This window comes from Protomyctophum parallelum (assembly GCF_964188405.1).
Source record: "Protomyctophum parallelum genome assembly, chromosome: 14".
NCBI lineage: Eukaryota > Metazoa > Chordata > Actinopteri > Myctophiformes > Myctophidae > Protomyctophum > Protomyctophum parallelum.
Genome location: NC_139709.1, coordinates 43982695 through 44006822, shown reverse-complemented (window position 1 = coordinate 44006822; position 24128 = coordinate 43982695). Strand labels below are relative to the sequence as shown.

The 24128-nt window shown below is 45.6% G+C and overlaps 1 protein-coding gene across 1 annotated transcript in view; it reads left to right on the top strand.

The window, feature by feature from the left end:
- Nucleotides 1-24128, top strand: part of LOC310870403 (ephrin type-B receptor 1-B-like) — a 231594-nt gene that overhangs the window by 62756 nt on the left and 144710 nt on the right. Inside the window, exons 3-4 of the mRNA XM_083781609.1 lie at nt 17758-18042; nt 20449-20845. Coding sequence (XP_083637735.1) covers nt 17758-18042; nt 20449-20845 — 682 coding nt within the window. The remainder of the gene's footprint in view (nt 1-17757; nt 18043-20448; nt 20846-24128) is intronic.

Sequence of the window (24128 nt, the reverse complement as noted above, 5' to 3'; positions counted from 1 at the left end):
CTAATGCCATTTAATGTTACCTCAATCTGTTTCATATCCTCTAAGATGTGCTGGGATGGGGTGATTCACTTGCACCACAATTTGGAAAGCCAAAAACACATTTTTCCACCACTCTTACATGGATATACAGCATGGCGCCTGTGTACTCTCTTTGTGTCTGCTGGCTCGTGCTCTGATATATCTATGCTCAAGGCTGAACACCCACTGCAGGGAGCTATAGCTCTCCCACCCGGACCGGCTTCGTTCGGCGCTGATTCAACAATAGTCAAGTGATCGGAACCTTTTTTTTTATTGAGCTCCTAACCATCAGTGTTCTGTTCCATCGCCTCAATCTGAGCCTTCATTCAGAGAAAAACGCTGCTAAAGATCGCCGCCATTAGCGGGGGCCTATGCAGCTCTTGGTGAGGTCAATAACACAGAGCTGAGCGTTGTCTATAGTGAGCCTATTCTGGGTTAATAATAACCTAATAACTGGTCCAAAGTCATCTTTTAGGCTATCTGTGACTTAAAATTGGTCCAAACACATCCACACACTCACAAGGACTGTGGTGAATATCGCCAAAGAGAACGTTGATATAACATTAATCTGAGTTGTTTCATATTCTGCTGTTTCGACCACAGCACTTGCATTATGTAAACGATGCAATTATTGATTTTCCTCCTGTGGATCCTCTCGTGATATTATTTCACCTCCATGATTCTTTCCCTTTTTTTGTCACAGACTGTTAAATAAAAGAAAATAGTGATAGAATTAGGGCAGCAAGGAAACGGAAATCCATCATAACAGCTTCAATGAATTGAATGGGAGAGAAGTGGCTTGAGGCGAAGGCTGTGTGTGTGTGTGTGTGTGTGTGTGTGTGTGTGTGTGTGTGTGTGTGTGTGTGTGTGTGTGTGTGTGTGTGTGTGTGTGTGTGTGTGTGTGTGTGTGCGCACACGCACGTACGTGCGCAAGGCCCCTTGCATTAATAATGTGTACCTGTTAGTTCTTCAAGAGGAGCTGCAAAGCTGCCAGGAAAAGAAAAAACTAAAATGGTAAATCCATTCTTTGTCGTTTCTGCTTCAATTGTTCTGTCTCAGCCTTTTTCTTCCATTGTTCAACTGGCCTGTCTATCAGTCACCGGCTCAGTCCGTCTTCTACCCATCTCCATTCCACTTTAATTGTCTTTACCTTCTGTCCTAGATGCCTTTGTCTTTATCTCTTCTTTCTCTCTCTGCCTCTGTCTCTCTCTCTGTCTTTTTGTGAGACAGAGAGGCTTCGCACGCACGCACGCACGCACGCACGCACACAAACTCACTCACTCACTCACTCACTCACTCACTCACTCACTCACTTCTTCTCCTCTCCCCCGCTAGTAGCCTCATTGTGGTTTGTCCCTAAACGGCCTTGCCTCGGGCCACGGGTGGCCCCCCAGAGACCCTGTGGACTGACAGCATTCTCTCTCTCTCCCTCTTTTTCTCTCTTCCAACCCCTCTAATTCTACTGTATCTCTGTCTGTCATTTCTATACGTTTTGCTTGACAGAAATTATTTTAGAAGTCGTTCTAGTTTTATCTCCACTTACACACACACACACACACACACACACACACACACACACACACTCTCTCTCACTCTCTCTCTCTCTCTCTCTCTCTCTCTCTCTGTTTCATATTGTTTCTGCCACCCTCCTTTTCTCCTTCCCCTCTGGGAATCTTCATTTCCTTCTCCACACAGGCCTGATAACGCGGCTGCACCAGCCTCTCCTTTCAGCGCGTATATATGCGTCCATAACAGCCAAATAATTTCATCCGTCCTCCTCGAATGACATGAAGACTGGTATAGCAGCTGTGTCATTCATGTTTGTGATACAAAGTGTTGATTCGATACCTTGTCGATCGACCAGACAAAACGACAACATATTTTCAATTCATCATTGATCAGTATCTCAATGTTCCAAACCTGTTGCAGATCATCTTACACCTTATAAAACAGAACAAACGGCTCACAATCAGTTGCCCGCTCATCTTGGAAGAGCAGTTGTTGCCACTGCCACAGTGCCACACACTGTTGTTTTGCAGTCACTTTCTTCCAATCAAGCCTTGGAACATTTCCCATTTGTTTATTCCCGTATCACTAAGCGCAGCCTGTGAAGGATGCGTTCACATTTGCATGATTATAGGCTTTTCATATCCAAGGCTTTATTTTCTATTTCTTATTTTGGTGACATTGCATGTGGTCCCCCCCGTTGCATTAACCCATTCTGACCGGGCACCCATTTTGGTGTTGGCATCATGTTATGCTTTAGCTATTGAAAAATAGCAGATCTACAAGCTCATAGCGCGCCACCGAGTGGCGCGATACGAGCTTGTAGGTCTGCTATTTTTGAAAAATCGAAGAACGACTGACATTTTTTAGAATCTGATCTCAGGTCAGAGTGGGTTAATAACACGCTCGTTTTCCTCATCAGCATTCTGGGTGCCGTCAGCGCGGGGATGCGGTTTGGAATTGGCAGTTTTCTCATAACGCTTTTGTTTTTCTGCCCGGGCCGGCGAAAGTCTAAAATGCATTCTCCATATCTAGCCCGCCTTCCCTATATCAGGCTATACAGAGGCTGCGTTCATCAGCCACCGCTCTCCGCAGCGGCGTTCTGCAGAAGCAGCGCCAGCCCAGCGAAATTGCTTCAAAGCAACCCGGGCGGTGTAATTGAAAATGTGAGTGTTAGTAATGATGTTACAAAAAGAAGTGGGATGGCGGCATGGAGGCAGGAGGATGCCCGGGTGAATTGTTGTGCTGAACGGCGCAGCGTTACACCACCATTATCCCATTCTGACCTGAGATCAGATTCATACGAGGTTTCCCACTGGACACACACTGGTCTGATTAACCCATTCTGACCTGAGATCAGATTCTAAAAATGTCAGTCGCTCTTCGATTTTTCAAAAATAGCAGACCTACAAGCTCTACAAGCTCGTATCGCGCCACCGAGTGGCGCGATACGAGCTTGTAGATCTGCTATTTTTAAATAGCTAAAGCACGACATGACGCCAACACCAAAATGGGTTCCCGCGCAGAATGGGTTATGCGTATCACTTTGAGGACGAAAGGAAAATACATTTCAAAGGCATATGGGAGCATGTAATAAGGCCTAATGGCAAATATGCTATCAGCACAGTACACATCCCACAGGAAATAAACCCACGCACGCGTACAGTTCTTAAAATAATGCCCCCAGGGGAATAAAAAGCAAACAAAGCGACAAAAACAATCATCTCCGTCTTATGCTGATACATATCCATGTATACCTGCAGTAACCTCTGCAGTAACCTCGATCGCTTCGTCGGGTCCGTTTGGTGGCATCAACTACGCATGTAGTCAACTCGTGGAAGAGCAAGCAAGGCCATTGGCTACACCCTCAACACAAATTCCCAGATGAACACAATCCATTAATAATAATAATAATAATAAAACTTTATTTGTATAGCACCTTTCATGACATGAAATGCAGCTCAAAGTGCTTTACAGAACAATGGAGAATAAAAGAAAAGCAAGGCAACGACATTAAAAAACAAGCAGTAATGCAGTACAGTGAGAGCTTTAAAAATGTCTACAGAGGCTGCCTGACGAAGGTACAGTGGGAGCTTGTTCCATGCCGACGGCCCATAGAAGCAAAAAGCTGCTTCCCCGTATTTTTTAGTTGCCATTTTTTTGGGCATAGCGAGCAGGCCGGCGGTGGAAGACCTTAGGGGGCGGTTTGGGACATATTTAGGCAGGCAGTCATGTAGGTAGGAGGGTGCGAGACCATTGAGAGCTTTATAGACAAGTAAAATAATTTTAAAATCAATCCTAAAAACAACCGGAAGCCAGTGCAGTGATGCCAAAACTGGAGTAATATGTTCTCTCATCTTAGTTCTAGTGGGACATGCGCGGTGGTGGCCCCTCCCATTTACACCAGAGCAGGGGTGGGCAACTTTGAAGATGGAGAGAGGGCCACTATATTTCCACACTTTTACTGTCGTAGCAAAAATAGCCGATCTACGAGTGTGACGCGTTTTGAGCTTTTTTGCTAAATTTGTATTGAAATCCTGAATTATTTATTGCAATTATTTTTATTGGAATCTTGAAAAGTAACCTTTGTGTTTAATTTTCAATGCATTTAATTATAGTTATGTTAACTTTATGAACTTAATACAAATACATTGCCCCCGGGCCGCCAGTTGCCCCATACAGAGCATATTGACCTTAAAGTCACGCCGATGGGCCGATGGTCAGAACAGCCAAACGGCCAAACGGAAGGTAAACGAAACGGAGAGACAGACCCTGGCGTAGTACCAGACGTGACGGCGTTCCAGTTGGAGCCGCTCCAAACTGCGTGGACTCGTAATGATGGAGTGGCGGGACGGACAGGGAGTGTTTCAGACGTGGCCATTTCCTCCCCATCCATCACATTCAGCCAGGCGGAACTAGGCCTCCGACCGAAGCCTGGCAACAATAATCAGTCCCCTGCAAGTGGCCTGACAGCAGCCCCCATTCAATAACACAGCTGATCATGGAATGATAATAATAATCATGCTGACGCATATTTTAAAGGGTGTGTGTGTGTGTGTGTGTGTGTGTGCGCGCGCATGCGTGTGCATATGCGAGCGTGCGTGCATTCGTGTGTGCATATGCGAGCGTGCATGCATGCATTTGTGCGTGGGTGTGCATATGCGTGCTTGTCTGTAGATGTTGAGGAGTAAAATTAGGCAGTTATGCAGATTTTAAATTTGCAAGCACTGTAAAGCACAAAGGTAATAAAGTATAAATGCTTACATCTCAGAAATATGACTTAAAAACGCATCTTTTGGCAATGTGGAGCATACGGAATGTACTCTACGGATGAAACGACATTTGACCTAATCGTTTTTGCGACGTCAACATTTTCCTGAGAACATGGGGTATTTTTTTTTGCCACGTTATATTATTGAATTCCTCACATCAGGATAATGTTGTAACTCAGCAATGTTGTCCTTTTTTTTAAGGGGGTGCGAGCCGGTGCGGCTGCGGCTTCAGGTACTGCGGAGGTTGAACCAACTGTTACTCGTCGGGAATGTCCTTGCTATTGACTTAAAGGAGCTCAAGCCAAAAAGGCTCAAATGCAAATGTCCTCATTAAGTCAGTGCGATTCTGCATCGCCTCTGGAAAAGAATAAGCTGCTGGAGGTTTGTGATTAGGGCTCACGATGGGGCTTTGAAGGATGTCAAAAGTATCGTTCAGCAAGGGCACGGAGAGTTCAGTTCCTATCAGCGTCTCACTTTGGACTTTAATCAACTGTCCTACAAGACCTTGGCCCGTATGGAAATGCACACCGCTTCTTTTCTCCCTTTCTTTTTATTCCGGCCAATTTAGTGGCAAATGCCATGATCGACGTCATATAAAGAAAAAAACGGATCAGAAGTTAGCGCCTTTTTCCCAATGCAATGTTTCCGTTGTCGTGGATAACAAATAGGCTCATTATTTAAATGACCGTCCTAAGCCTTGCGTTGTGAAAAACAATCTCCCCGCCCGCCTCCTCCGCCCACGTGTTTCAAGGTGATAGATGAACAGACAGCCCTCTGCCATGGAGTGGGGAGAGTGCTCGCTGACGTGCTTGGCGTTCCCCTGGGGGGTTTCACATGTAAACACGACACTCTGACATAATCTGTCGCAAACACGTGACGTTACAGTCATACCTCAATCCTTTGTGTGATAGCTCAGACTAGAGAGTGTACACATGGACCTTAAATGGACCCATAAGGATCCTTTTGATTGTGAGCTGAGGAGGACGGCCCCTGGAAACCCCCTCAAAGAGGGGCACCTAATACCACAGAATGGAGTTTGAGTTAAAGTACTGAATTCAATAGACCATTTAAATATTCACATCAACCTATAGCACTTAACGGGTTCTAAATACGAATTTGACAGTAAAGAATTTGGACAGCAACAAGGATTCCCCCCCCAAGATTACATTAGTTTATTAAGCAATCGATAATAAAATCAACACTTGATCGTACGTAATAATAACATCATGAAATGGTTGCGGTGATAGATCGAACAGACAGCCCTCTTGCCATGGAGCGGAGAGTGCTCGCTGACGTGCTGGCGTTCCCCTGGGGGTTTCACATGTAAACACAACACACTGACTTAACCCATTCTGACCGGGCATCCATTTTGGTGTCGGCATCATGTCGTGCTTTACCTATTGAACGGTGGCGCGATATGAGCTTGTAGGTCTGCTATTTTTTGAAAAATCGAAGAGCGACTGACATTTTTTAGAATCTGATCTCAGGTCAGAATGGGTTCATCAGACCAGTGTGTGTCCAGTCGGAAACCTCGTATGAATCTGATCTCAGGTCAGAATGGGTTAATCTGTTGGGGAGGCGGTGGACCACTATGCAGACACGGTACAGTCATACACAGTAAAAATCCTTAGCTCAGATAGTGTACACATGGACCTTAAATGGACCCATAAGGATCCTTCTGATTGTGAGCTGAGGACGAGCCCCTGGAAACCCCCTCAAAGACCCTTAAGCACTTGAACCCCCTCATCCATATTCTGGGGGGGAACATTAGCCAAAAATTGCCGATCCACAAACTCACAGTGGTTGGCGTTGCGACGCGCTGTGAGGTTGTGGAATCTGAGGTTTGGCGTAGACGCAAAATGTGATCAAAAGTGCACTTGTAACCCAAGTCCAGTTCTCTTAAACGGCCACTACACCCCTTTTGCGTCCAGATCTCATTTAAATATGATGTTTGGAACACAAGAAACACTTTCCTATAGGGTTTTTATGTGGGTAATTTGCGTTTTTAGATATTTTAGTATTTTAAATGCCTGATGACTCATCAGCTATTGGTCTCACTCCCTTCCTGGACTACATGTGTTCTCAGTCAGACACACCCACAGACGGCACCAAAGCATGATGGTCATTGTAGTAATTAACATTGAGCGACTGGAGTGTCTTCCAACAGTGAAATGTCCCTTTAAGACTAGATGGGTTGAAGTGGTTGAATGTACACCAATGATTTTACTTTCATTAACCCAGTCTGACCGGGCACCCATTTTGATGTCAGCATCATGTCATGCTTTAGCTATTTAAAATTAGCAGATCTACAAGCTCATATCGCGCCACCGAGTGGCGCGATACGAGCTTGTAGGTCTGCTATTTTTTGAAAAATCGAAGAACGACTGACATTTTTTAGAATCTGATCTCAGGTCAGAATGGGTTCATCAGACCAGTGTGTGTGTGTCCGGCGGAAACCTCGTATGAATCTGATCTCAGGTCAGAATGGGTTAAGGGAAGGCGTGACGACGCAACGCTCTCACGTATAAGCCCCTCCGTGGGAAAACACACCACGTCGTTCAGCACTTACCTTGATTCCTTTCTGGAGCAGAATCCTAAAATCTATATAGGCCACGAAGAGGCCGTTGTAAGTAAACCAGTGCTGATAAAAACCCCCTGTTAACAGACTGAAAGTGAATGGAACTCCATAGTGGTCTGGGAGTGGTTGCACAGTTTGGCTGCGGCTTCACTTCTATATTAGCTGTTAATAAAATGCCTCTCGCGGGTCGTCCCACTGTAAAGCCCTCTTGGCAGTCCCGAGTAATGGAGTTTCTGAGTACTGTTCCAAGAAAATAAAAAATATGGCCAGATCCACTCTTATACCGACACAGTGAAATCCCATAGAAAATACCCCTCCCTCGGTGCGTCAGTAATGCGTAGAGGAGTTCATGGTGCCAAGGTTGTCTGTGCATGTACAGTATTAGCACGTGCTGACGGATTTGAAAAGCAGCGTGTCGCCACTGAGATTCAGACGGCAGACTGGGGGTTAAAGATGAGACCCCGTTGGAATGATAAACGGCTCCGTTATCTCGGGGGTCTTTGTGTGCGTCATGTGTGCATTGAACGGTCTGGAACACGCCACTGAAGAGATGGTGGTGGTGGTGGGAACGCACGTCAGTCCCATTAGATCTGTTCATCTGGGGTGAGATCTGGTGCCCTAGTGCACGAAGGCCATTATAGCATATTATTCACATCGTGGGTCATCGTCGTCCTCACGTCAGGACAGAAGTGTTTCATCGTGAGATAATTGAGATCACTCATTTTACTACATTTACTATGTAGTACTGGTTACTGGTTTCTTTGTAGATTTTGATTATTATTACAAAACATAGCCAAACATTAACCACTTCATTTCGGCCATTTGAAAATATCCGATCTTGCAAAGCTCACAATGCGTTGCGATGTGGCACATTGTGAGCTTTTGCACTGTAGATCTGCTGTTTTCAAAAGATTTGTATACATTTGAAAACTTGGAATGGTGACATTCTGCACAATGACCACTTTTAAGTACATTTGAAGTACAATTCCGGACTTTTACGTGTAACAGTCTTTTTATATTGCAAGTATTGATACTTTTACTTAAGTAAAAAGATGTTAGTATTTCTTTCCACCACACTGGTGCTGAATTGCAGTGACCCCGGCCTGGACAATCCCCCCCCCCCCCCCCACAACACAATGCTCCCACTGTAGGGGCCAAGCGGTCAGGCCTGCATCATCCTCTTGGCGTACGCCACACACATGCACTCACTATACGGTGACTCATGATATGACCAGGCCACCCTTCTTCCCCACGGTGTCTGTAGAACTGTGTGGCTTTCGCACCACTGAACTCTCAAAATGTGAAGCTCCTTCTTTCATAGTCGAATGCTCTTTCATTATGGTTACTCACGTCTCCTCCTCGTGCCGTGGTGCACCTTGAGGTTAAGTGAGCCCAGCTCAGCACTTTCATATACATTCAGCAGAACACGAGAGGATGTTAATTGCTTTTTGTACCATGCAGTCCACCTGCAAGAAAGCATCTGCATTCCTTAATGTTTCTCCATTCATTTGTTCCATTTCCCCCCCTCATATTTGTCACCCGGCCTGCTGTAACCCATGGTTACTGTATCAGCGTATCTAGTGTGTGTTTTATATAAGGATGGGCACGTTGCAGCCGTGCAGGGCCATGAATCACTACTTAGGTCAGAGCCGTCACACATTGCTCATACTTTTCCTCCTGTAGTCCCTTTGGCTGCCAACGATGTGATATAATGTGACAGTCTCGGGCAACAGCAGCAGGGCTGTTGCTTCATGACTGAGTGTCTGTCATCAGCACCAGGCCTGATAGGGCCTGACTAGAGCCTGGCAGCCCGCATATGCTCTCTCTCTCTCTCTCTCTCTCTCTCTTGCTCTCTCTCTCTCTCTCTCTCCCTCCCTGCACCCATCATCCTCTACTGAGTAAGACCTCATTAGCGTGGCCTGGCTCTCCTATTCTTGTCCGTGGGTGTCGCCCCCCCCATTCTGTATTAACCCATTCTGACCTGAGATCAGATTCTAAAAATGTCTATTACATCCTGACAGTTTCATTATTAACCCATTCTGACCTGAGATCAGATTCTAAAAGTGTCTTCGATTTTTCAAAAAATAGCAGACCTACAAGCTCGTATCGCGCCACTCGGTGGCGCGATATGAGCTTGTAGATCTGCTATTTTTCAATAGCTAAAGCGCGGCATGATGCTAACACCAAAATGGGTTCCCGTACAGAATGGGTTAAAAACATAATAATAATTTTGTCCATTCTGAAAAATGAAAGCAATGCCTCTGTATTCCAAAACTAGGGGTGTGCACCGTTATTGAAATGTTGGCCCATATCCCAACGTAAACAGCTTGAATGTAGTAATTGTCATTTAAAAATGTTCCAACTTGTTGACTCTTTTGAAAGCTTCTCCAAGAAAACACAATCTGCAGCCATCACAAAAGGCTTTTTCAGGCTTTAATTTATTACTACATACAAGCTCATAGCGCGCCACCGAGTGGCGCGATACGAGCTTGTAGGTCTGCTATTTTTGAAAAATCGAAGAACGACTGACATTTTTTTAATCTGATCTCAGGTCAGAATGGGTTTAATCAGACCAGTGTGTGTCCAGTGGAAACCTCGTATGAATCTGATCTCAGGTCAGAATGGGTCAAGGCCAATATCGGCCGATAGCGATATGATGACCGATTAATGGCCCGTCCCTAGTCCCCCCGCAGGTCTCTGCTGGATGCCAATCAGATGATCCCGGGACAAGGTGGCCATGCGGGCCGGCCTCCTCTCTCTCTGCTGCTACTCGCTGTTATTTTAGCCTTTGGAAGTAGAGCGCCAGGAGATCGATATGACGGATGGCTTTTAAGATGGGCGGCGTATCGATGCCTCTGTGGCAGCAGCAGCAGCCAGGGCCGAGGCAGAGGTGGGCAGAGGAGAGCATCGCTGTCCTGAATATATTACAGGCTCTCCTTGGCTCTTCTCCCTCTCTGCTCTCTGCCATCTCTCTCTCCTTCTTCCCTCTCTCTCTCTCTCCCCGTCCCTCCCTCTCTGCTCTCTGCCATCTCTCTCTCCTTCTTCCCTCTCTCTCTCTCTCTCTCTCTCTCCCCGTCCCTCCCTCTCTGCTCTCTGCCATCTCTCTCTCCTTCTTCCCTCTCTCTCTCTCTCCCCGTCCCTCCCTCTCTCCGCCTCGGCCCAGCCATCCATGACTGGTCATTAACGCAAACATTAGCCCATTATGATCGGGAATGCGTCGGTGTCACTGATATAGGCTACAGCAACGTATACGTTTTTTTTAGAAGACATTCGTAGAATCGGAACCCTCGGGTCTTAAGGGCTTAAGCGCCCTGTGAATCCACGGCTCCTCCGTCTTCCTCGCCCACTACTGCCCATAAAACGGAGCAGCCATAATGACATAGACAATGGGCCGCACTTTACAATCAGGGGGATGCAGGGAGGAGTGTCGTCCCGTATTACTGGCAAAAGCAAAGCTATTAGACCGGAGTAAATGGGTTCATTTGAGTCGACGCAAAGACTGGGGCCCACGTTGCCGTACCCGATGCTCTTGTTGTTTGTCCAACGGCTCAGCTGCAAACATTTCTCGAGCAGGGAGGGATGGAAAAAGCAACAAAAGGCTCTGATGTCAGTGGCGAGGGAATTCATTTTATACACTGCTATAATTGAAAGAGATTGAGAGAGAGAATTTGATATTTGATCAGACAGGGTGTGAACGCTCACTGTGGAAGTAGACACACACACACACACGGTTTTAAACGGGAAACAACGAGAACAAACAGAGATAGAGACTATTATAAGAGCGACAGCGATGGGGGAAAAGACCAGATGATAGAGTGGGGGGAAATGAAGTACGCTCTTGCAACACACGTTTGGAAGCCTTAACATGAATAATGCACAACAGACTCTGCACTCATCTGCACCCGCAACGCGCGTACCACATATATACCCAGCGGAAGGTCAGGGCCACAGTGTTGCCACGTCCGTTTATTATAAGCGACGTTAGGCTTATTTCTCAGTCTAAATGTCTTCAGTAAAAATGTAGCCAGTTGCTTATTTGGGCTAGCTTTCTAATGTTTGTTAAGAAAGACGTCTTTCATATCAAGGACCATCCAAATTAAAATGTAAAATGCCGTGGACCCCATCTGAACATATTTTATGTGCCAGGGACAGCCATACAAGATTTGTGTATTTAAAATGTTTAAAACACATTCAAATATTTCACTTCAGAAAATTTAACACAGTTAAACACAGTTTGATGCTACAGCATGAATGAAGTCCTTCGTGGCGGATCTTTCGCCCTACATAGCTTATTTTTTGTGTTCTCTCCAAAAACCTGGCAACAGCGTCCAGGGAGTGTTATTGGATGCAGATGTCCCAGGGGAGAGGAGATGGTTGCAGGGGACAGGAGAGGACGTCCATTATCGGCTGAGGTGACAGGCGATGATGCCCTCCCTCTTTTTTCTGTCCCCCGAGGAGGTCATCGTAGGGTCACAGTTAACCCATTCTGACCTGAGATCAGATTCATACGAGGTTTTCCACTGGACACACACTGGTCTGATGAACCCATTCTTACATGAGATCAGATTCTAAAAATGTCAGTCGTTCTTCGATTTTTCAAAAATAGCAGACCTACAAGCTCGTATCGCGCCACTCGGTGGCGCGATATGAGCTTGTAGATCTGCTATTTTTCAATAGCTAAAGCATGCCATGATGCCGACACCAAAATGGGTGCCCGGTCAGAATGGGTTAAAAGAAAGTAACCTTTTACCTCAATGTATAGGTGTGATAACGTCCTATCCTATGAACATGTACAGTGTAATAAATCAATGTACAGGCGTGATAAGGTCCTATCCTATGGACATGTACCTTTTACCTCAATGCACAGGTGTGCTAACGTCCTATCCTATGAACATGTACGAAACTGCTTCCGCTTCAAGCAGGGGTTCCCAACCTTTGACGACCTTGGCGGTTCAGATATTTTTTTTTTGCAGCCCACGGGGCACGGTTGGCGCAGTCTGTAGCGCTGTCGCCTCACAGCTAGAAGGACCTGGGTTTCGATTCCCGCTGGGAGTGCTGGGGCGCGTGTTCCCTCCTCCGTGTCATCAGTGCCCATACCCTGCAGGGTGGGGTTGGCGAAAGGGCCTTTCTGTGTGGAGTTTGCATGTCTCCCAGTGTCCCCTAGGGTAGGTACCCTCACAAAAACGTAATCCTGGTCTCTAAAACTGCCTCCCTTTGGCTAGCCAGTTGTTGTGTATAGACTCAACATTGCCTGTGCTTATTTGTCCAATCCATGAGCGTTCCTGTCCGGCTTCCCGTGCACTGGTGGTACATGTCCTGTGGAGCGTGGACTGGCTTAAAAATAAGGCCAGCCTAATTAAAAATGTTCCTCACTTTTATTCTTAGCCTGCAAAAATGCACAGACCAAAAGTACAGTCATAGTATTATATGGTTGTCCAAAAAATAGTTAAAAAGAGTCCCAGAGTTGGTATTGGTCAACATAATTCAGCATGGTGATGAACACAATTATTTAAAAATGCTCTATGGCACGACGGCATACGCTTACAGAACTGTAAACAAGGCAACGAACATGTCTGGGGACGGAGATCAAAACAGCATCTTTCAAAGGAGTTTGTCAGGCTTAACACAATCTCAGACGAGGAGGCCAACAGCTAGATATGAGCGTTAATATGGTCTAATGAAATGCTTTGCAGCTGCAGTGTGCCTAGTGGTCTCCGGCTTGTCAGTAGCAACACCCACGCTAGCAAATCAATGTGTGCTCAGCAAACCATGCACTCCATGCACTCTCCTCAGTCCACACATAATGCACTCTGTCTGTCTGTCTGTCTGTCTGTCTGTCTGTCTGTCTGTCTGCACATGCACTCTCGCACACGCACAACACAAACACAGGCAAAATCAAAACAGCAGGTCAGTAGTCAATACAAATCATTGAGATAGCAAAAATAGAGATGGAACATAAAATTGCGAGTCAGTCTGAAAACAACGTTTTTTCCAAGCTACTGATGCACCTGTGATGGTTCTGTTTACGTTAAACACAGTGACGTCATAGCAACAAAAAAAAATGAAAAAGTAACAACTTTGTTTTTCTTCGTTATAGTATGAACCATTGCATTTCTGGGCAGTTGTGAGACGGGCATTATCTGGGACGCCTAAGGGGGGGCCCCTTTCTGGCGTGAAAGATGGCGGTCATTTGGCTAGACGAGGGGGGCTACGCGGACCCCCTCCTAGGATGGAGCAGCACGGGTGCCGGAGGAGCCCCGGGCTGGCTGTATTAATGAACAGGCAGTGCTGAAGGGGACAGGTCCTGTAATGCTGATGAATGGTCATTACACATCAGACACCAGGGAGAGGAGGAGGAGGAGGAGGAGAGAGGAAGAGAGGGGAGAAGAGAGAGGGGAACAGAGAGAGAGGGAGGGTAGTGTGGAGCCGAGCGCGGGCACCGAGGGAATGGCGGTGAAAAAAAGGCTTTAATTTGCGCCTCGGATTTCTGTAAACTCGTTTATCATGTCAGCGGTGTCATCGTTCCTATCACACCATGCACACGACACACACACACACACACACACACACACACACACACACACACAGTCTCTCTCTCTCTCTCTCTCTCTCTCTCTCGCTGTCTTATCTATCCATCTTTATCTATCTCTCCAACATCCACACGGAACCCCAAACTGAGCCTCTCTTTACTCCATATATATTTCTCCCCAGGCCAGATGTTTGTATCCGTCTGCCTCTTTTTGTTTTCGCTCACCCCCTGTTCCCCCCGCAATGCAAAGTGTAATAGCCGGGACCGTGACCCCCCCCCCCCCCCCCCCCCCCCCCCGCCACCATGCATCTCCTGGCGCTCTCCTCCTGCCTTCTCATTTAATACCATCTCCACACTCTCTCCATCATGTGGCTGTTGTTTCCTGGGGGCCTGAGCTCTGCAGAGGGCAGAGGTCACCTCTTCTTCCATTAGGTCTGATTGAGCATCCTGAAGGTAAAGGTCAGGAGAGGAGGAGAGGGAAGATGCTCCGGGAGATAACTATGTGTGTGCACGCAACATGAACCGACTGAAGAAGGCCCACTCCGCTCTCGCTCCTCCACTACAGGCCTCATTAGCTTCTGCATGCTTGCCTGGAGCACCTCATAGGATCAGCAGCAGAAGGAATTCAGAGAGAGATAAATCTCCTAACCGAGGTGCCAACACTTCACATGGGAGCAAAAACCGCAGAGTCTGGAAGCGGTCTGTGCAAAGGGGGAGAACTTCAATAGGTGTCGCCATTACTGAGTGCAGGCAACAAGTGTTTGAAGTCAACGGGGCTTAAATGCGACTGTTGCTTATACGCATGACATGTTTTCTTGGTATGTCTACTTTTGGAAGGCATGGCTAAGTATGAGTCGGGCACTGCTATTATGCAAACCACATCAATGTAAATTAAGTGGTTTAACATGCCGTACCATCAGAGGGGTAGACACAGTATCACAGTCCGGGATTTGGGGAGTTATGTTCCGTAGGATGTGTGGATCTTAGTAGGTATATCTAAGATGTGTCAAATAGACATACAGGCTGTGATCTCTGTCAACTATACACAGAATCCAGGCTATTATCTGTCTGAATACTGGGTCCTTATAAGTGGTAGAGTTCTCTCATTCACACTCTGTGGTTTCTCTCCCTGACTCTTAATGACTGCCAGCTAGCCTATTGCCTAATGCAAAATTAATGGCACATTTTCACCCATACTGTACAGTATAGCTTGTGGGGCCGTTGGAGTTAATACCCCGAAGCTACTGATGCTTGGCTACCTTGCTTTCTGGGTCAGGCTTCCTCCTAGTCAGACCAGCGCAGTTCAATTGAAATGGGGATGTGCTCAAATGTGTCTCCATCAGACCATACCAGCACTCGGCCGCCCCCCGTCTGCCTAATTGTAATTCAATAGTGTGTAATTTAGAATTTGTTACACGCCACATTTCATAATGTGGCAAGTCAGTGCCCAGCCACGCTCTGGCGAGATGGTAGATGGCGGATTTAGTACGAGGTAATTACTAGGTTTGTGTCTGTAACGGCAGCGGGCCTCGTGGCGCACCAGCTCTTGAGCTTGTTTGTAGTCATAGGGGCAGCAAAGTGTTGTTTTCACTGTTGAGGCACTTTAGCAAATGTTTGTGTCAGAAAATGGAAGTCTTTGTCAGTGTGTTTTTGCTGATTGCTGAGCCCCACAGTCTGGCTGACTGAATGAAGTCTGAAGTGAAGTGACATTCTGCTGCAAGTGACTCACCAAAGTGTCCGTACGCAAGGCCAACAGCAGCATACTTTATATGCTACAGTGAAAAAATATGATTATGTACTTCTGTTATTGTTTACACACATTTAACCTAATTGTTATTGAGGTCCTAGCACTAGCAGACATGCAAATACGCTAGCACAACATTCAGACACCGAAATACACCCCTCACCCACGAACCCCGAAGTGTCTTAACCCATTAAAACCACTTTAACCATAATACTTTGGCTATTCAAATGCCTCAGGCCTTAATAGATTAATTTCTCCACACTTTCAAATCAGTCCAAGCTGTCTTAAAGGTATATTCAGTGATTTCACTCAAAAAACCTTAGGTTTCGTTTTTGGCTGTGGGACCCAGCCTTTCGTCCAATCAGGATAGAGAGTCAAAAACGAAACCTAAGGTTTTTTGACCCCCAGGGGTTAACTGGGGACAGGGAGGAACTCCTTATATGGCCAGCGCACTCTATAGTAGGGAGGATTATCACAACAAAACAAAAAAATAAGTGATATTTGAATTAAGTGAAAGCACTGAATATACCTTTAATAGATTAATTTCTCCACACTTTCAAATCAGTCCAAGCTGTCTTAAGTCCAAGCTGTCTTAAGTCTTTGACAAGTGGCCAGCACATGCTGTAAAAGTAGCCAACAAGCCTGCTGGATTGGAAAACAACACGTTTTGGGTGATCTGACCGTGACCGGGGCGTCACTACAGAATTTAATACTGAATCTATTACACATTTCATGCAGACGGTCGCTTGTGAACACAGATCTGAGGTGTCACGTTTCAGCTTCATGTGTTCTGTAGCCTCTATTTGACTCACTTCCTCTCACTGAGAACTGGCAAATTGACGTGTTGATTGCAGAGTAAATGTAATGACAGAAACGTAAGAGAAAGATAGCGAGAAGTAGTGTATGAGAGAGACAGGGAGGCAGACAGTAGAGACATTGTACAATTGGCATTCAAATGTCACACTATTTTAAGAATCACTATCAGAATGAACTTTATTGTCACATCAGACAATGACAGGTGCAAAAGAGTGTGTGAAATGTGTTTTTGTGTGCAAGCTTTCAACCTTCGCAGTTACAAGGAAGAGCTAGAATAGAGAACGACATATATAGAGAAGAAAGGAACAAAGTACAACTCAAATAACAGGAAAGGCAGTGTCAAATCAAATATACAATGTCCAATACACACATGGTCCGTGGTTAAAAATAGCAATGGATACATGATGGGAAAATATCCAGAAGATATAAATAGCGGCAGTTTTAAGAATCACAGTTTCATGTGCATGGTTGAAGCATGGTTGAATTATCACTGCATTGCCGCTAATTAGGCTTGTCCCGATCTGATCACATGATCAGAAATTGGGTCCGATCACGTCATTTTCAAGATCGGAATCGGATCGGGAGCACAATAAAAATTACCTGATCGGGACATCCCTATAGCTGTATCAATATTATATCCATATCATGATATTAGACTGGATAATGGTACTATTGTGATACTATTGTGGCATGAGTGTTTAACCCATTCTGACCGGGCACCCATTTTGGTGTTGGCATCATGTTATGCTTTAGCTATTGAAAAATAGCAGATCTACAAGCTCATATCGCGCCACCGAGTGGCGCGATACGAGCTTGTAGGTCTGCTATTTTTTTTTAAATCGAAGAACGACTGACATTTTTAGAATCTGATCTCAGGTCAGAATGGGTTAATCAGACCAGTGTGTGTCCAGTGGAAACCTCGTGTGAATCTGATCTCAGGTCAGAATGGGTTGAGTATCGGCAGATACTCAAAATCAAATGATCGGAATCGGATCGGGAGCAAAGAATCATGCAAAAAGGCAAACATGCCAGGAGGCATGCAGAGTGACGTTATCTCCAGTCTCCAACCAGCTATTCAACACTCCGATAAGAAAGAGGAGACGCTGTGAAGAAAGGGGCTTTTATGGCTTGACCCCGTCTTATTGCTGCTTGCAGCTATATTTATTATTAATATTAACCCCATCATCTCTCTTTCTCTCCCTCCCTCTCTCTCTCTCTCTCTCTCTCTCTCTCTCTCTATCTATCTCTCTCTCTCTCTCTCTCTCTCTCTCTCTCTCTCTCTCTCTCTCCGCAGTGGGAGGAGGTGAGCGGCTACGACGAGAACCTCAACACCATCCGGACGTACCAGGTGTGCAACGTCTTCGAGTCCAGCCAGAACAACTGGCTGCTCACCACCTTCATCGACCGGCGCGGCGCCCAGCGCATCTACGTGGAGATGCGCTTCACGGTGCGCGACTGCAGCTCCATCCCCAACGTGCCGGGCTCCTGCAAGGAGACCTTCAACCTCTACTACTACGAGAGCGACGCCGTCATCGCCACCAAGGGCACGGCGTTCTGGATGGAGGCCCCCTACCTCAAGGTAAGGAATGGGACTAGAGACCGATATGACATTTTGTGACCGATCCGATAACCGATATGATGGAGGGTAACAATCACCGATAACCGATATGCAAACGATATAGTGATTTTTTTTTTAAACTGGAATAAAAACACGCCTTTTCTGTGAGTATTGTGCAAAGATTTTGCACCGATATGATTATGCAAAGGTACAAAGTACAGACAGCCCTGCTTTCTTAACCCATTCTGACCGGGCACCCATTTTGGTGTCAGCATCATGTTATGCTTTAGCTATTGAAAAATAGCAGATCTACAAGCTCGTATCGCGCCACCGAGTGGCGCGATACGAGCTTGTAGGTCTGCTATTTTTTTTTTAATCGAAGAACGACTGACATTTTTAGAATCTGATCTCAGGTCAGAATGGGTTCATCAGACCAGTGTGTGTCCGGCGGAAACCTCGTATGAATCTGATCTCAGGTCAGAATGGGTTAAACCAATGACTGTTCAAGGCTTATAATATTTTTTTACTTCTCACTCAAAGAGTAAATAAATACTGTAGCAGCTAAATAAGAGGGGCCTATAGCATACAACACAGTTTACACACTAGTAGCCTATAGTATGCATTAGGCCACAGACCCCCATTTGATACCATTCTCTGGGAGTACACTATCATCAGTGTTAATTTAAAATCAGGGTCTTTTTGGTTCCATTTGTATGCTGTTGGAGTATAAGTATATATAATATATTTCCAAGTCTGATCATTATAATCATTATATGGACTTGTTTATCTGTAAAGTTGCTTTAAAATATTGGTAGTCCTTCCACTGCTCTAAAACAACATTGGCCAACAAAGTTTGACAGTCAGCCCTATAGTTGCTTATTTTAGACTAATTTTCTGACTTTTTCTGAATTTCTGACTTTGATCTGGCCTATTAACATTTTTATAGACCTGGTTGCTTGTTTCTCTCACAAGAAATGTGGCGACCCTGGTCAACGGTTTGTTTTGGTTAGCATTTGGATAGCTAGTTAGCTTAGCACAGCAGCTAGCAGACAGAGGCTGCAGCTGCTACCGTCATGAATAACAGTATTTAGTGCGATTTTCTATCCCAGAACTTATCATGGATATGCGTGGCTGCTCCTCCTTCTTTTCTAGTAAGTACAACAAACAAAGTACTTTTAACGTGTTGTGGCTGTTTTCTGTCAGCACGGAGTAAAGCGCAGTGCTCTCTCTCTCTCTCTTCTACACACACACATACTGTATACACAATTCAATTTCAATTCAAAGGGCTTTATTGGCATGAGAAAACATACGTTTACATTGCCAAAGCAGAAAGAACAATACAACAATACAGCAATACAATCAAAACAAAAATGATGTACATTTGAAGGTCAGAATCTTCAATAGATCAAATTCTATGTACCAAGGTCACTCGATGCAGGTATAGTGCAGGAATATACACAATGATTAGACTTTAGGGTGGTTGTGTTCCATTTGATATCCTTCTCCTATCACAGCAGCTCGCAAATCTTGCTGCTGTGTTTGCACATTGTTGTACTTCGCCCAGCAGATATGGGAGGTTTTTGTCATTGGTCATGTTTTCAAAATCTTTGTGTGGTTGTAATCTGTGGGAAGTATGTGTCTCTGATGTCTTGGTACAATGGACAGATGGTTAGGAAGTGATTACCGATTATCGGTCAGTCTCTAAATGGGACATTATGAAAATGACATTATGAAAATAATTGTTACTAGAAGCTCGACCGGCCTGTCAGTCTCTAACGCCACGAAACAAAAAGAAAAAAGGTCTAACGCAGAAACTTGTAGCCTGTAGAATCAATGTGTTCGTTGCTGTTTGATGACGTTGAGTGGTCCTAATAGGCAAAAGAGGTGGCTGAAAAGTGCCTGAATAATGTGTTTTATATTAACTGTACAATATGTGAAGACATTGAGGGCGGGATAATGAGCGTAGCCCTATAACCTTGGCAGAGTACTTATGAATAGTCAGTGCAGTGCTGGTAAGCTCGGCACTAGCAACCAGACACCCTCGACATTATTCTGATTCTGGTAGTGGGATTAACGACATTATTGCGATAATCAAAATATGCTTAAATCTTAAAATGCCCCCTTTTTGTTAAACCACTTGAACCCCTACCATCCCTATTCTGGGGGGGGACGTTGCAGATCTACAAGCTCACAACGCGCTGTGAACTTACAGATCGGCTATTTTTGGCAAATCGATTTGTGTAGAGTGAAATTAGAGCGTACCAAATGAGCTCTTTACAGGTCTGCGTTATCAGGTATAGGCGGTTGAACTCAATGTCTGCCAAGGACTTAATTAACTGCTTTTTTATCAAGTGGCACTGAATTTTCAGCTCAACAAAAGCGGAATTCATTTCACGATGAATAAAAATCCTGTCCCCCGTCCTCAAGGTGGACACCATCGCCGCCGACGAGAGCTTCTCCCAGGTGGACTTCGGCGGGCGCCTGATGAAGGTCAACACGGAGGTGCGGAGCTTCGGGCCGCTGTCCAGGAACGGCTTCTACCTGGCCTTCCAGGACTACGGCGCCTGCATGTCGCTGCTGTCGGTCCGCGTCTTCTACAAGAAGTGTCCCAGCGTCGTGCAGAACTTCGCCATCTTCCCCGAGACCATGACGGGCGCGGAGAGCACGTCGCTGGTCATCGCCCGCGGCATCTGCATCCCCAACTCGGAGGAGGTGGACGTGCCCATCAAGCTGTACTGCAACGGAGACGGGGAGTGGATGGTCCCCATCGGCAGCTGCACGTGCAAGGCCGGGTTCGAGCCCGACAACGGGAACGTGTGCCGAGGTAATGGACCCTTTGCTTTGTGTAGTAGTTTAGTTGTTTTATTTTGGTTATTAGAAGCGGGTTAATACGATACCTTTATTAAAAACATAGACCAAAAAGATGTAGGCGTGAAGCCTTAGTTTATTGTGCCTACACCCTTTTAACCTTTTGAATAACTTCATAGGTGAGAAAATGCAACCCACGCTTTACAGCGGGGGTTGGGAAATAATGGTGTCTGCCGTCTTGGGTACGCTTGTTTTCTTCCTCATTCGGTCCTTTTCAAGAGTGACGGATGATTCACCGCGATAGATCAAATCACCTTGTCTTAGACAGCTGACACGGCTTGGGTCTATTTTTTGCCTCTGCGTGTAAGACAGACATGACACACATCATGGAATCACAGCATCGTTGGGAAGAATCAAGGCGGGATGAGTGACGGTGCTGTGTTTTCCTCGCACCTTGATCGCTTCCCACCTCCTGCCTGAGTGAGCCAGCCATCAGGAGGATTGTATTGATTCCTAATGTGCAGAGAAAGCCAGCCTAGTATAGATAGAGGTGTGGAAAAAAGTGCTCACATTCATTCTTTATTTTTTTAGACTTAAAGGGACATTTCACAGCTGGAAGAAACTGCAGTCATTCAATGTTAGTAGTATTTGTAGTAGATAACAGTAGCATCATTTGAAATGTGCACCCTATGGGCAAGAAAAATAACGTAGTATGTGTGTTTGACTATAGGGTTTGACTGGATTGCTGAATTCCTACAATGGCCATAATGCTTTGGTGCACTGCCCCTCCTTGTGGAGATGGGGGGGGGGGGCTGCCCCTCCTTGTCGCGAGAGGGTTTTAGTCTGCTCGGTGTGGTTGTGTGCGAGAGGGTTTTAGTCTGCTCGGTGTGGTTGTGTGCGAGAGGGTTTTAGTCTGCTCGGTGTGGTTGTGTGCGAGAGGGTTTTAGTCTGCTCGGTGTGGTTGTGTGCGAGAGGGTTTTAGTCTGCTCGGTGTGGTTGTGTGCGAGAGGGTTTTAGTCTGCTCGGTGTGGTTGTGTGCGGAGGATACGGTGCCTGGGAGAGAGAGAGAGAGGCTGAATGGTTTCTGCAATGCTGTCGTGGCACATGTGCATGCATATTCACATAGTGTAGGTTAATCTGGGTTTATATTGTGAGCGGCACTTCTCCTTTCTTTCCTCTACTGTCCTCCAATGCACCTTTTACACTATGCTCACAGCACACACACACACACACACACACACACACACACAAATGTGCTCAAGGTGTCTGTTGATGGTATGACTGCTTTGAGGCTCCCGGCTCGGTGCTCTATTGGCTGGTCTGCCTCTGGAGGTTATAGCAGGAGGGTGTGTGGAGCCCAGATACGATTGACTGACGCACATCTGCCCCGATCAATAAACAGATATGAGAGTGCCTCATATCTACAAAGCAGACCGTGTGTGTGTCTGTCTACTGTACACTGTTAGCACCGCTCTGCACCCCGAGCAAACACGCACGCACACACACACACACACACACACACACACACACACACACACACACACACACACACACACACACGTACACACACATACACAGTCCTTGGCTGAGGAAAGATGACTTTCAGAAGCGAAGCGCCTAGGCAGAAGTTGCCTTTCGTCAGCTCAAATGTCAAGTTGTAACCCAATTTAAATGGGAATGCATTTCCCCCAAATCATCCACGTCCCTTACATTATTCATGAGTCATTGCCTTTTACATCACTTTAATCGTTGTGAGGCTTGTCTTATCGTGATTGTATTCAAGGTGCCTCAGATTCACATAATTCTGGAATGGTAATGCGGCGCTACAATGGTATGTATTTATGTAAAACTAAAAAGAAGACCTTCATTTAGTTGCATTGTGTTAAACAATATGGCACACAAGGCCAAACAGTGCACAGCTATCAATTCCAGCACAAACTGTGATACGTACTGTCCGGAAGATTTATGTCCTCCCCAGGATACAAAACGCGGGTCTCCTGCACACCACAGGAGATTAAGGGCCCTATTTTACACCTGCCGCTAAATGGTGCTAGACGTGGCGCAGTTATCATCGCTAGTTTACGAACAGTTATTATTTTCACTCCTGGCGCCCATGTTATATAGACGTTATTATAACGCCTATATAACGCCCATGTTATATAGTTGCCAAATCTTAGGCACAGTGAAAGAAGTCACAAAGCGACTGCGCTCAGACCAGTCCTGAGCTGGTCTTAAACACTACGTACATAACCAGGAAATAACCAAGGCATCTGATGAAAGGGAAGGTCCCAACGTCATTTTCTCCACCCTGCAATTCCAGCCGGCAGATTCGTCACACTGCGTGGCAAACTGCAGCCGGAACTGAATATAAAATATAACCATAATATAAATAAACCGAATATTAATAACCAGGACTCCTGCTGCACAGTTATCAAATGATTTGCCTGCTGCCAGTTATCAAATGATTTCCTGAAAAGGAACAGCAATATCGTAGCATGATACCGGTTACCTTCATTTATAATGATGGATGGATCACAATAACACGCAGCATGTTTCAGATTGAAAGAGAAGATGCTATGTGAGATCTGAGCTGAGGAAGGTGATATATAGTACTTCACAATACACTGCATTTGACAGTCTCCCTAAAAAAAGGTATCTGTTGCAGATACGTTGTACAGAAAAGCTTTTCACATGCAGCACACACTGGGAATGTATCCACTCCTGTGCTATACTTGGACTAAACTGCGGAAAAAATAACACTCCCCCGCCCCCCTCTTTTTTGTTTGGTTCTACCCTTTCGTTGTATGTGGCACCCTGTGCAAATGTGCAAATGCAAAGTTCCGTTGTTAGCAGCAATCACAAGAGCCCTTTTGCTATACCTTAGTTGCTACTAAAAAGGCTGTCACAACAAACACTCCAAGCCACACTTGGGGAAAGAATGAGACTTTGTTCACAGTCTTATAGACAGTGTGGTGTTTGTGCTTCTTGTTATGACAGAACGGGCCTTGTTTTGTGTTGCTGTACCATATATCCGATGTAAATGCGTCTTTGACGTCTGCCTTTTAACACTCAAGAGTGTAAAGGCGGACCTGTAATTGCTCATTTATACTCTGTCGTACGACAGTGTCCCGTAGCAACATTGCAGCTTGTCAAGCTCACAACGTGTCACGTTGAGTCCCGTTGCGAGCTTGTAGATCAGATATTGTTTTGGCACCATTGTGCTAAAAAGCGTAAATCGGGCTAACTCTGAGGATTTTACTATGCAGGCACAACAAGCCCTCAAGTAGTCTTTGATTCTC